This window comes from Heterodontus francisci, chromosome 14 (assembly GCF_036365525.1).
Source record: "Heterodontus francisci isolate sHetFra1 chromosome 14, sHetFra1.hap1, whole genome shotgun sequence".
Lineage (NCBI taxonomy): Eukaryota > Metazoa > Chordata > Chondrichthyes > Heterodontiformes > Heterodontidae > Heterodontus > Heterodontus francisci.
Window position 1 is genome coordinate 32,288,982 of NC_090384.1, and position 13,069 is coordinate 32,302,050.

At 42.7% G+C, this 13,069-nt stretch overlaps 1 protein-coding gene across 7 annotated transcripts in view; it reads left to right on the forward strand.

Moving 5' to 3' along the window:
- The window catches only part of dgkza (diacylglycerol kinase, zeta a), a 656,642-nt gene that overhangs the window by 432,341 nt on the left and 211,232 nt on the right, over positions 1 to 13,069 (forward strand). For all 7 annotated transcript variants that reach the window (XM_068045966.1, XM_068045967.1, XM_068045963.1 and 4 more), the window contains 2 exons: positions 5,451 to 5,530; positions 10,837 to 10,906. In XM_068045966.1, coding sequence (XP_067902067.1) covers positions 5,451 to 5,530; positions 10,837 to 10,906 — 150 coding nt within the window. The remainder of the gene's footprint in view (positions 1 to 5,450; positions 5,531 to 10,836; positions 10,907 to 13,069) is intronic.

Genomic DNA, 13,069 nt, shown 5'->3' on the forward strand with positions numbered 1-13,069 from the left:
CAGGGCCTCAGTTAAACGTCTCATCCGAAATGCAGCACCTCCAACAGTGCTGCAATCCTTCAGTGCTACACATATTTCAGTTGTAGGATGATACTGTATTGCAACTGGGTAATTATCAGAAGATTTCACCACCTCTAATTGTCATTTTCTATTGACTGAATCACCAGTTCACCATTACAGTGTATTGTACCATTCACCTTTATCTCACTGCCCTATCGGAATAAAGTAAGAGTCATTATGGCAAAGAAGGAGGCCATTCAGCCCATTGAGTCCATGCCGGCTCTCTAGAGCAAACCAGTCAGTCGCAATTCCAGGCTCTAACCCTGTTGCCCTGCAAGTTTATTTCCCGCAAGCGCCCATTCAATTTCCTTTTGAAGTCACTTATCGTCGCCACTTCCACCACCCTCGTAGGCAGCAAGTTCCAGGTCATTACCATTTGCTGAGTAAAAAAAAGTTCTTCCTCACATCTGCCTTGCATCTCTTGCCCAAAACCTTACATCTGTATCCCCAGTTCTTGTACCATCAGCTAATGGGAACAGCTTTTCTTTGTCTACCTTATCTAAAGCTGTCAGTATCTTGTACACCTCTATTAAATCTTCCCTCAATCTCCTTTGCTCCAAGGAGAACAACCCCAGCTTCTCCAACCTAATCTTGTAGCTAAAATCCCTCATACCTAGAACCATTCTGGTAAATCTCCTCTGCACCCTCTCAAGGACCCTCACAATATAAAGGAGTGATCATTGCTCCATCAAAACAGATCTTTTTAACCCTTTTCTGAAAATGGCGATCACTGCGATTCACTTACTGTAAATGCATCGAAGGCACTATCAGAAAATGTGCACAAGGGCGGCGCAGTGGTTAGCACCACAGCCTCACAGCTCCAGCGACCGTGTGGGTTTTCGCCGGGTGCTCTGGTTTCCTCCCACAGCCAAAGACTTGCAGGTTGATAGGTAAATTGGCCATTATAAATTGCCCCTAGTTATAGGTAGGTGGTAGGGGAATTGAGGGAAGGTGGGGATGTGAGAGGGTAACGGGATTAATATAGGATTAGTATAAATGGGTGGTTGATGGTCAGCACAGACTCGGTGGGCTGAAGGGCCTGTTTCAGTGCAGTATCTCTAAATAAATAAATAAACTTCATAGTGGGCTTCATTGATCAAGTGTATATCTGTATGTTTTTGTCTTGAAGCAATCTAAGAACCAATTTTTGTTCAAAGTTCTCCCCCATTTTATTACAAAACAAAATAATGGTCCATTCAGAAATTTTTTTGTGTTGTTTCAGCAAAAGCTTCAGACATTTCGTCCCTAACTTAGACACCCTTTGGTCAGTTCTCTCCCTCTCTGCTAGACTGGGTTGCAATACTAGGGAAAGGAACCACTGGATGGCAGTGTTGTGCAATTCCAAATGCCTGCTTGCAAAAAGCATTGTACAGAAGCTTTGATTCTGATTCCAGCCTGCCTTGTACTTTAGTGCTGACAAACAATAACTTAATTGTCTATTGGGAGGAGGATTGAATTTTCTGCTTCCCATTTTTCACTATATAGCTTTGCACAGAAGCCTTATCTTTTGAATCTTCTAAATTTGTGATTCCGTCCAGTTCAGACACTAATGGGCATCACAGTTAATGGACACAAATTAGTCCTCTGTCTCCTACTCTCCCACCACTGTAGCTGCATTTGTTTGTAATCACACCCAATGTACTACAGGCACTGTCCTGTGTTTGTAACAGTCTTACTGTATTGCAAGCACCATCCATTGTCTGTGGCAGAGAACAGAGTAGGCACCATCATCTGCTTGAGTAGATCATTGATGAAATCATTGTCAGCTGTGGCTCAGTTGGTAGCACTCTCGCCTCTGAGTGGCAAGGTTTTGGGTTCAAGTCCGACTCTAGGGCTTGAGCACAAAAACCAAGGCTGACACAGAGCTGACATCTTTCAGATGTGATGTTAAACTGAGGCTCCATCTGCTTGCTGAGATGGATGGAAAAGATCCCATGGCGCTATTTGGAAGAAGAACACGGGAGTTATGTCCAGTGTCCTGGCCAATATTTATCCCTCAATCAACATCACAAAAACAGATGATCTGGTCATTATGACATTGCTGTTTGTGGGAGTTTGCTGTGTACATACTGGCTGCCGCATTTCCTGCATTACAACAGTGACTACACTTCAAAAAGTACTTCATTGTCTGTAAAGTGTTTTTAGACGTCCGGTGGCCGTGAAAGGCACTATATAAATGCAAATCTGTTTTTTTTGTGTATTCTGTTTTGCTTAGCCCTTGTGGACATAGTTTTGGTAGTTCAAGAAGTGTATCATTATGCAAACCTGGTTATAAACCTTTTAGCAGCAATTTGACGAGTGTCTAAGTTTATAGCTTCATGGAGACCTAATAACTATAAAGAAAGACATTTATTTTAACATCACGGACTGCTTATTCTTTAATAAAATGATACCGAACATTTGCTGTCCAATATATGCTGACTTTAATTTTCCACCTGTGCTGTTTAGTCAAGGCGAATGTGTTACAAGGTTGAAGATAAAGTACAAAGCCACAAATAAATAGAACTTCTGAGCGGATGAGCTGCCAATATTAATGGAGTGCTATCATTGTATGATGGGAATTGTTGGAGAACTCTCACTTCTTGCTATTTCTGTAACCTCTAAGAACTCTGTGTTCCTCCAACTCTGGCCTCTTATGCATCCCCCACTTCCTTTGCCCTACCATTTGCAGCTGTTCCTTTCGCCATTATACCCGAATCTCTGGAATTCCCTCCTCAAACCTCTTCGCCTGTCTGCCTCACTGTCTCCTCCTGTCAGACTTTGCTTGAGATCTACCTGTTTGGCAGAGCTTTTGGTCACCTGTCCTAATATCTCCTCCTTTGGATGAGTTTTTTTCATTCATTCGTAGGATGTGAGCGTTGCTGTCCAGGCCAGCATTTATTGCCCAACCCTAATTGCCCTTGAGAAGGTGGTGGTGCTGCAGTCCATGTGGCATAGGTACACTCAAGGTGCTATTAGGGTGGGAGTTCCCGGATTTTGACCCAGCATTGGTGAAGGAACAGCGATATAGTTCCAAGTCAGGATGGTGGGTGATCAACTTTTGTCTGATTGCACTCCTGCGAAATGCCTTGGGATGTTTTAGTACAACTTGTCCTGGGCCCCGCAAGGATCTCAGTGGTAGACGCGTTAGAATTGGCTGCAGTGTTCCAGGACTAAGGCAGGGTAAACTGAGCTAGGGTTTCTATTCTTGAACCATTGGCATCAGACTAGGTTGAAGGCTCGACTTTGACACTTCCCATTGCTCACTAACTTGGTTTTCACATGAAGGCTAATGACTTTGGCCGACCATTGGAGATAGCCAGTTCCTGTAGGAGTGTAAACGTATAAGAGATGGTGCTTTGAGAAGGAGGGAACACCATGCAAAGTATGTCACATCTGCAGTGTGTCTCAGTTTAAGACTGATGGAATGCAAATGTTAATAAGCCTGAGGTTCTCGAACTAGGGCCAGTTCCTTTGATCTGATGGCTTCAGAGCAGACTTGGTCAGCTGTATTGATGGGTCAATAATTAAAAAAAAGTTGCAGCCAGTCTGACTGAGCTTCTGTCGAAAGCAGACAGGAGCTGTTTGTTTAAGAGCAGAAAATGTTTGTGTTGAGAAAGTTGCTTTGTGATAGCTTTCAGCTTAAGGAGTCAGTGGAACAGGAGCTGCATGTTTATGTTATTACCAAAGGGTAATTTACTCCCCTTCAGTCCTGACCCCTTGAAACCAGACTACCTGCCTACGGTGTGGGGGAGGGGAAGGGCATGGACAGACTTGCCAATGAATTTGAAAAATAGATTGGAATTAAGTATTGTGTTACCTGGCATACAAGTTGCACCTGAGTATCGGTCACAGTACTTTCCATCAGGCATGTTACATAAATCACCCAAGGATGCAATTACACCAGGGGTCGTATATTGCTCTGGATCTTGATGTTCACAAAAAAGCAGATGTTACAAAATGGTCGATAAAATCACTAACACTTCTTTCCATAATAGCCCAGTTCTCTTCACTCCCTGCAGCTAAAATGAGTGCAAGGGGGAATAAGCAAAAAAAGCCACAAATCACTAGTAAAGGGCTTCTTACTGACATGTACAGCTAGTTAAAGGTCTTTGTTCAGAAGCACCTTTAGGTTTGCTCAGCGAGATAGATCGTTGTTTACTCTGGTTCAGAATAGGAGTAAGATCTAATAAATATTAGCATAACCAGTAGTGACTGCTGTAAAATAATCAGTAGTGGGAATGTGGATTCATCACCTTTATTAAATTAATTCTGAGATTCACTCGATACTCAGGCAAATTTAACTCTTCATTTATTTCTTAGTACAGTGAGGAGAAAAATTATATACAATACAGTATATTGACTCTCCCGTCCTAGTGAGGTACAATGTATTGACTCTGCTGCCCTAGTGAGGTGCAGGGTGCTGACTCTCCTGCCATGGTGAGGTACAGTGTATTGACTCTCCCGCCCTGGTGAGGTACAGTTTATTGACTCTCCCGCCCTGGTGAGGTACAGTGTATTGACTCTCCCGCCCTGGTGCAGTACAGTATATTGACTCTCCCGCCATGATGAGGTACAGTGTATTGACTCTCCCGCCCTGGTGAGGTACAGTTTATTGACTCTCCCGCCATGATGAGGTACAGTGTATTGACTCTCCCGCCCTGGTGAGGTACAGTGTATTGACTCTCCCGCCATGGTGCAGTACAGTGTATTGACTCTCCCGCCATGGTGCAGTACAGTGTATTGACTCTCCTGCCCTCATGCCGTTTTAGCCCAAGCTGCTGGATCATCCCTGTTGATGGATCATCTCGGGTACAGACAGCTCCTGCTGCTTCAAGTCTATGAAATACCAGTGCTGTACCCTCCTTCTGCATTGTTAACATTATTGAGTACAAGTGCAGAGTTTTTTTAGCTATTAAACATTTGGACTTGTTTTTATACTATAATGATGTAGAGTCTAAAAGTAGAAAAAAATCAGTTAGGTAAACTTTATAGTCATTTGCCATCTGGTATGTCAACCATTGCTCATTTGGGAATTAGAAGTTTGTGGCTTCGAGTCCCACTCCAGACACTTGAGCACATTATCCAGTCTGTCTCTGTAAAACCTCATTGAGGGAGCGCTGCACTGATGGAGGCACCATCTTTCAGATGAGACATTAAACTGAGGCCCTGTCTGCTCTCTTCGATGGATAGAAAGATGATCTGGTCATTATCACATTGCAATATGTGGGAGCTTGCTGTGCGTAAATTGGCTGTTGCATTTCAAAAGTGCTTCATTGTCTGTAAAGTATTTGGCACATCCTGAAGTTGTGAAAGGCACTATATAAATGCAAGTCATTCTTTCTCATTTGTTGCTACAGACTTAGAGGATTTTTGACATTTTTCTATTCCTTTTCTGTTCTGTCTCACAGCGGTGCCCCTCGGCATCATCGTCATCCCAGGGGATAGTGACCTGGAGATCTGTCGCACCCACATTGAGAGGCTTCAAGAGGTATGCCTTCAGACATTTATTTTTCTCTGGGGAAGAAAGGACTTACTGTCACAATGAAATATGCTCTTGTTGACAATGCAATTTGATTTACTTGGAAATCAGAGAGAAGCTTCTGGAAAAGCAGAGAAGTTGTGCTCTGCATTACCATCTGTCATGGCTATTGCCATCAATGCTACTGTTCTCTTGAAACTGATGTCTTCCTGTGTGAATAATACAGGAAAGTTAGAGCTAGGAAGAGTGTCACCGCCCGTCCATTGGAGCCAGCAAATGTTGTAACCACAGAGCAGTAAGACGTGAATTCCTGCCCACAATTCCCCCACTCCGCCCGGATACAGTGAGGTTACATAGGAAGGTAGGAATAGGAGGAAACCATTCAGCCCCTCCAGCCTGTTCCCGATGTCAGTCTGGCTTTTACAGAGAGGCCCTGAGCAAAAGCCAGGTGCTTCTCTGAAGCGATGGGGAGAAGACCAAGGAGAGAGTCACCCACCAACAACTTATATTTACATAGCTCCTCTAATGTAATAAAACATGCCAAGGCACTTCACCAGAGCATTATAAAACAAAGTATGACACCAAGCCACAAGAAGAGTTCTTAGGTCAGTTGACCAAAAGCTTGGTCAAAGAGGTTTTAAAAAGTGCCTTAAAGGAGGAAAGCAAAGCGGAAAGGTGTAGGGAGGATATTCCGGAGCTGGGGCCGAGGCAATTGAAAGTGTAGCCACCAATGATGCAGCAGTTAAAATCAGGGATACTCAAGAGGCCAGAATTAGAGGAGCACAGATATCCTAGAGGTTTGTGGAGCTGGAGGCGATTACAGAGATAGGGAGGAGTGAGGTCATGGAAGGATTTGAAAACAAGGATGAAAATTTTAAAATCAAAACATTGCTTAACCAGGAGCCAATGTAGGTCAACAAGTACAAGGCTGATTGGTGCACGGGACTTGGTGCGAGTTAAGACATAGGCAGCAGAGTTTTGAATGACCTCATGTTTATGGAGAGTAGAATGTGGGAGACCAGCCAGGAGTGCATTGGAATAGTCAAGACTAGAGGTAACAAAGGCATGAATGAGGGTTTCAGCAGCATATGAGCTGAGCAAGGGACGAAGTCAGGCGATGTTACGGAGGTGGAAATAGGCAGTCTTAGTGATGGCACGAATATGAGGTCGGAACCTCATCTCGGGGTCAAATGTGACACCAAGGTTGCAAACAGATTGGCTTAATCACAGACTTGCCAGGGAGAGGGATGGAGTCAGTAGCGAAGGAATGGAGTTTGGAGCGGGGATTGAAAACAATGGCTTCAGTCTTCCCAATATTTAATCTGAGGCACCCCAGAGGCTGCTGTTGAGCACTGCCTATGGGCAAACATCAGAGAATCATTGGAGTAGACTTGGGAACAGTTGGCTATGTGAGTTCTTGGTTGTTGATGAGCCATGACAAACAACATCAGATGGCGGAGCCAGGGGGTGGGGGGTGGGGGGTGGGGGGGGGAGAGGCAAAAAAAACCCCTTAAAATTCAAACTTAAGAAGAAAAATCAATTTGTAAATTTAATTTAGAGTAATGACTTTTTTTCCCACTCATTTTAAATTTATTTCCTTCCACCTTAAGTAATCACCCAGCCCAGAATGTAAGCAGCTGTCCTGCTCCCAGGTCGCTGGCTGATGATGCCGTTTTTGAAGTGATGGCCCATTGTCAAAATATTGCACAAACAAAATAAGGAACGCAACCAAAGGTTTCACTCACTCTGGAGGAACTCCTGGAGTCTGCACACCAAACTTAGCAAATGACAGACAGGAGAACATACCCAGGAACATCACTCCTCCCCCAGGAGATCCTGCACAAAATGTCTGCCTCTGGCTGTCTCTGAGTGGCACATTGAAATTATAAAGTGTAGGAACAAAGGAGAACTGAGCAATATCAATCAGGGAATGATCCCTCTTTAACACATATAACTTAATGTGGATAAATAGCACCACCTTCACCCTCCAGCCTGGAAGAATTTTGTTTGCTAATCTTTTGTTCCTCTGATTAATATGCATTGACATTCAAGTTAATGAGGTTTTGGTCTGATTAATGTAGTTCCATCACCTTTATCAAAAACTTGTAGTATGACAGTTCTGGCAACCCCGAGGTTTTGATTGATCCTCAGGTTTGTTTGATTTGGGGAAAAAATACTACCTTTGAAAATGCATTGCTTTTATGTGTTTTTTATTCACACATCTAAGAAATTATAATGACTGGATAAGAGACAAAAAGCAGAGAGTAGTGGTGAATGCTTTTCAGACTGGACAGAAATATACTGTGGTGTTGCCTGGGGTTGGTATTAGGATCATTGCTCTTTTTGATATAAAATAAGGAACTGGACTCGGGTTTGGGGGGCTCAATTCAATGGTTGCAGATGATACAAAACTTTAAAAATTGGTAAACAATGAGGGGGATAGTAGTAAGGTGTTAGGAGGCCTTAGACTGATAAAATGGACAGACGTGTAGCAGATAAAACTTAATGCAGAGAAGTGAGGGGGGGAAATGAGGAGAGGCAATATAAACGAAATGGTGCAATTTTAAAGCGGGTACAGGAAGAGAGAGACCTGGAGGTTTGTGTGCACAAATCTTTGAAGGTGACAGAACCAGTTGATAAAGCTGTTAGAAATGCATATGGGATCCATAACTTTATGAAAACAGGGCAGAGTGAAAAAGCAAGAATATTATGGTAAATCTTTATAAATCTCTTGTTAGGCCTCAGCTGCAGTATTATGTCCAATACTGGGCACCATACTTTGGGAATGATGTCAAGACCTTGGAGAGTGAAGATGTGATGTACCAGGATGATACCGGGAAGAGGGACCACAGTTATGTGGAGTGACTGGAGACGCTGGAGCTGTTCTCCTTTAGAGCAGAGAAGGTTAAGGGGTGTTCAAAATGATGAGGGGGTTTGATAGAATTAAATAGGGAAAAACTGTTTCCACTAGTCAGGGGATCAGTAACCAGAGGATGCAGATTTAAGATAATTGGCAAAAGAAGCAGGGTGGAGTGATGGTGGAGATGAGGAAATATTTTTGTATGCAGAGTTGTGATTTGGAATGCATTGTCTGAAAGGTCAGTGGAAGCAGATTCAGTAGTAACTTTCAAATGGGAATTGGATATGTATTTGAAAATGTTCAGGGCTATAAGGAAAGAGTGGGACTAATGTGATAGCTCATTCAAAGGGCCAGCACAGACATGATGGCTGAATGGCCTCTTTCTGTTCTGTAAGATTCCATGACAGCTGACATAGTAAAACAGTAGTGTTAACTGCCTTGCTGTGAGTTTACACCGCATCGGAAACATTTTGTAGCCTAACTGCACGCTGTTGATTGTGAAAGATTGCAGTTGCAGAATTATCCAGATGGTTGCTTCATATCCATACTGGATTCTGAAGAAATCTTCATCAGGTGAGAAGGTAGCTTTGGTTTTTTAGGTGATTACCACATCTTAAGGTTTGCTGCTGGCCTGAGGTTGCTGGCAGACTCCTCCTTCTGTGTAGTGCAAATTGGTGACCACTTCACTGAAATCTTAGCAGTTTTATCTGCATGACATCTGTTGCAGCTGGTTACAGAGTGTGTGTGGTGTGCAGTCTGGACAGGATGCTGCCAAAATTGCCAAGGCAAATAATAAGTGTTCCTGTGCCAGGTGTGGCTCCAGCTGGCATCTCATGGATGCCAAGAGCCAAACTTCAGAATGGTGCCAGTAAAATACAGTCTCTACATTGCCCAAGCTGTTCTTTAACTGCCTTAGATTATCAATTATCTGCACTTCCCATTTCCCCTTCGCTTGTCAGAAACTTCCCATTTCCCCCATCTTGTCATACACTGTGAAGCATCCATTGCCAAGAAGGTGGCCAGTTAATGCCGCTGCACACCTGCTCCTGCGATGTGCCTGAAAATGTCTCAGCCTGATGACCTTTACCTGTTGCTTGTGGGAAATTTCTGCAGTATTATTTAGAAATGATTATTGTACCATTGACTCTCTTAAAATAAAAAAATCCTGTGTGATGGGTACAGCAGTCGTCATCTAATTACTGATGCAATGCGAGATGTTCTGCTCTTCCACAGGATTTACCCCTGGTTCATCCCTCGTTCCAGCGTTTGGTGCTGCAGGTTTGTGATCCGGGAAGGCTGTTTGATGACATGCACTGACTCTTGTACACTGTTGTCTAATGCTAATCCTGTTCTGAGCATGAAGCACGCCTGCACGCATGCTGTGACCGCTGTTGTGATTTGTACAGAGCATTTGTATGTAAAGGACATGAACATGTGGTCTGTGTGGAGCTTGGTTTGCATATGCTGACAGCACCATCAGTTCTGTGTACAAAAACAGCAACAACACTGCATCGTAATCCTTTAGGCCTTGTTGACCAAACTTTAACAGTGGTAGAATATAGCATGTTGCTGTTAAAAATAAAAGCTAAGATGGCAAACGAATCTAAAGGAATTAATTGACAGTCCTCTTTTCAAAGCTTCTTTCTCCACTATGACAAAGTATTAGGGGGTGAGCCAAAGACGCAGAACCTCAATGGGCCACCTCACTTAATGAGCTTCAGCCTCACCTCCGGACTGACTGTGAGAGGTGAGGACTGTAAGCCAGGCTCTCTCTCTCTCTCCAAGTCATGGGAATCTGATGGAGAAGTCAGGATCTGATTGTCCGGCCTCATAGATACAGCAGCTGTTTTCTTCAAATGCACAGTTCTCATAACAGCCACACATGCTTAATTTAGTCAAAATAGTTGATCTCTTTTGTTCCCGTGTTGCATTCACTGCCTAAGCATGGCCACTTTGTTGGTGACGGTGATCATGTTTTCTTGCCTTTGATGTTTGTCTCAAAAATGATGTTGTCTACAAATCACACTACCCTGCTTTCTGGAATTTCTGTAGAGTATTGCACCCATTGTTGTTTTTGTATCTTCGAGCTCTTCCCCTTGGAGAACAGTACGAAGTAGGGGAAAAATCCACAGGATGATGAACAGTCTGACAGGCCACATTGTGAATGTTTTTTCCGTGGCCGGAACCATGTTTACACCAGCCGAAAGCATGGTTAACCCTAAACGGTGGGAAGGTTTTATTGGCTCCCACAACTCACTGGGTACAAGCATTCCACTGGATGTCAAACCAGAATTTAGAGCCAGGATTACCTGGAGCGGTGTTCCAACCCTATGCCTTCAGAGATGGAAATAATACCGCTAAGCCAAAGGCTCACTCTGTTGCGCTCCATTGTGCAGCATCTTCACAAATAAAATTCTTGAAAGTGCTAATAGGTTCCTTTCACCTCCCTTTACAGGAGGACGATGGCACCAAGTCTAGAACCTTGTCTTCACAGAAGCTTTCCCCAAAATGGTGTTTTCTGGACTGTAAGTATCTATTTGAAATGAATGATAAATGTTGAAGAAGCATTTCTTTATAACTGGATCGCTCAGATACTTGAACCTCTGTTATATTTGATAGGCCCTTTAAAGAAGCATTCATATTTTGTTATTCTAGACAATGGGATTACCATTATAGTGCATGTGCCCTTTAAAGGAGAATTCCAAGGGAATAAGCTGCTAGACAATGGGATTACCATTATAGGCACAGGTTCTTTAAAAGAGAACTCCAATAAAATAAGCTGCTGAATGCTTGGGATCACCGCTCTAGTGTGTGGATAATTTTTAAAAGGTATGTTATTTCCTAAATGTGTTCCCGGGCACCACAGTCACTGTTAGTGATCTGGAAATAAACCTGTGGCATAAATCAGTGTGGCAGCTGCTGCAATTGTCACTGAACATAAACCCAAATCACAGAGCATCTTACCATCCACCGCCTGCTCCTTTGTGCAATTCAGAACCAATCATCAATACTGCATCACGAAAGCAAATGACTGTTCACAATGAGAACAGGAAAATGCTCAGAGTCGTCGGATTATCACGGCATCTGTACAAAACACATTCTTAAAAATAAAGTTATAGAATTTATCATAATATAGTGTGGTATTTATTCAGTCTTTCACAGTGCATACTGAGGCGTGAGGGTATGAGGGAGTATTCCTTTGTGGTCACTGCAAAACTTGCTGAAAGGCAAATGTGGTGCAATACTTATTCAGATCTCAAAAAGCATGATGAAAGAGCAATTTTGTGTCGTGTTTGTTCAGGGTCTCACAGCCCCTGGTAAGAGGAGAAGTACAATGTAGTATTTTCTCAAGGTCTCCCACACAGCCTTGTGAAAGGGAAATATTATGTAGTATTTATTCAGGGTCATTCACAGAGCATGATGAGGTGGGATATGATGCAGGTCCTGATGAGGATGAGGTGGGGAGGGGGTGGGTGGTGGGAATATGATGTAGTATTTTATTCACGGTCTCTGATGGGGCCTGGTGAGAAGGGAATATGGTGCAGTATTTATTCAGGATTTCTTATAAAGCCTAGTGGAAGGGGAATACAATATAAAGACATTGTCCCGGACTTCGTGGTAGTAATGATGGCAAAAATGTCAGCATTTGCTGTTGTTACTCTCCTGAAACAGCAGCTTCAGGAGTCCACGCGTGTACAGTTAAACCCGGAAATCACTTGGTGGTTTTACACTTTCTCATAGGGTGCGCTGTTGAAGTCTGCCCAACTGAAATCAAGTAGAAATCACTAAACTGATGAAAATTTGCCCTTTTATGCTCCACCTCACTGTAAAAACCCTTGAAAAAATTATGTCTTGTTGAATGAGGTGGAACTGGGTTTTTAACAGTGTACTAAGTTCATAATCACTGCTGACCAGCCCCACTGTCCCTAAAAAACTAATCTTATATTTGTGAAATGTCAAATTTCATCATTGATATTAAAAAAATTGCATTTAAAAAAATTATTTTTGCGTTTGTTTGATATTTCAGCTTTTAATTCCATAAGTATGCCCCAATCATTTATTTTGCTGTCTCTAAAATTTTAATTAAAAGTGAAAAATCCAGTGTATGAATTCCTGGTTTGCTGTCTGTGAGAATAGTCATATTGGATTTCATATTCTATTAACTCTGGTTGAAAGGTGTTGTCCTCATGTTTCTCTTTATTGTTTTAGAGCTAATCCTACATTTATTCCTCTCGTTACTGGTTCACCGACTAGTAGAAATAATCGTTCACTGTTTATCTTCTCAAGCCCTTTCAAACTTTGACAATTCTATTAGAACCTGCTGAACCTCCTCACCGCCACTAAATACAGCAGTAGATTTTTTAGCCTCCCATCACAACTGTATCTATTTCTTCCTGCTTTCACAGTGGTGAATCAGCACTGCATCAATTTTCCATGGCTTCACTTTCTCTTCTATAATGGATATGCAGTACTCTGACTGTGACCTAGTAAGTATCTTGCATAGATTCATCGTTCCCTTGCTTTTAGAATCAGTTCCCCACTAAAAATCCAGGATCCTATTGATCCTTTTTTAACGTCCTTTTCCACCTGCAGATCTTTTTCAAAATCCTGTGTATCTGTATCCCATGACCTCTTTGATTTTCCACTACATTGAGAATTGAGAATTTTACTGTAGGGGTTATTTTTCC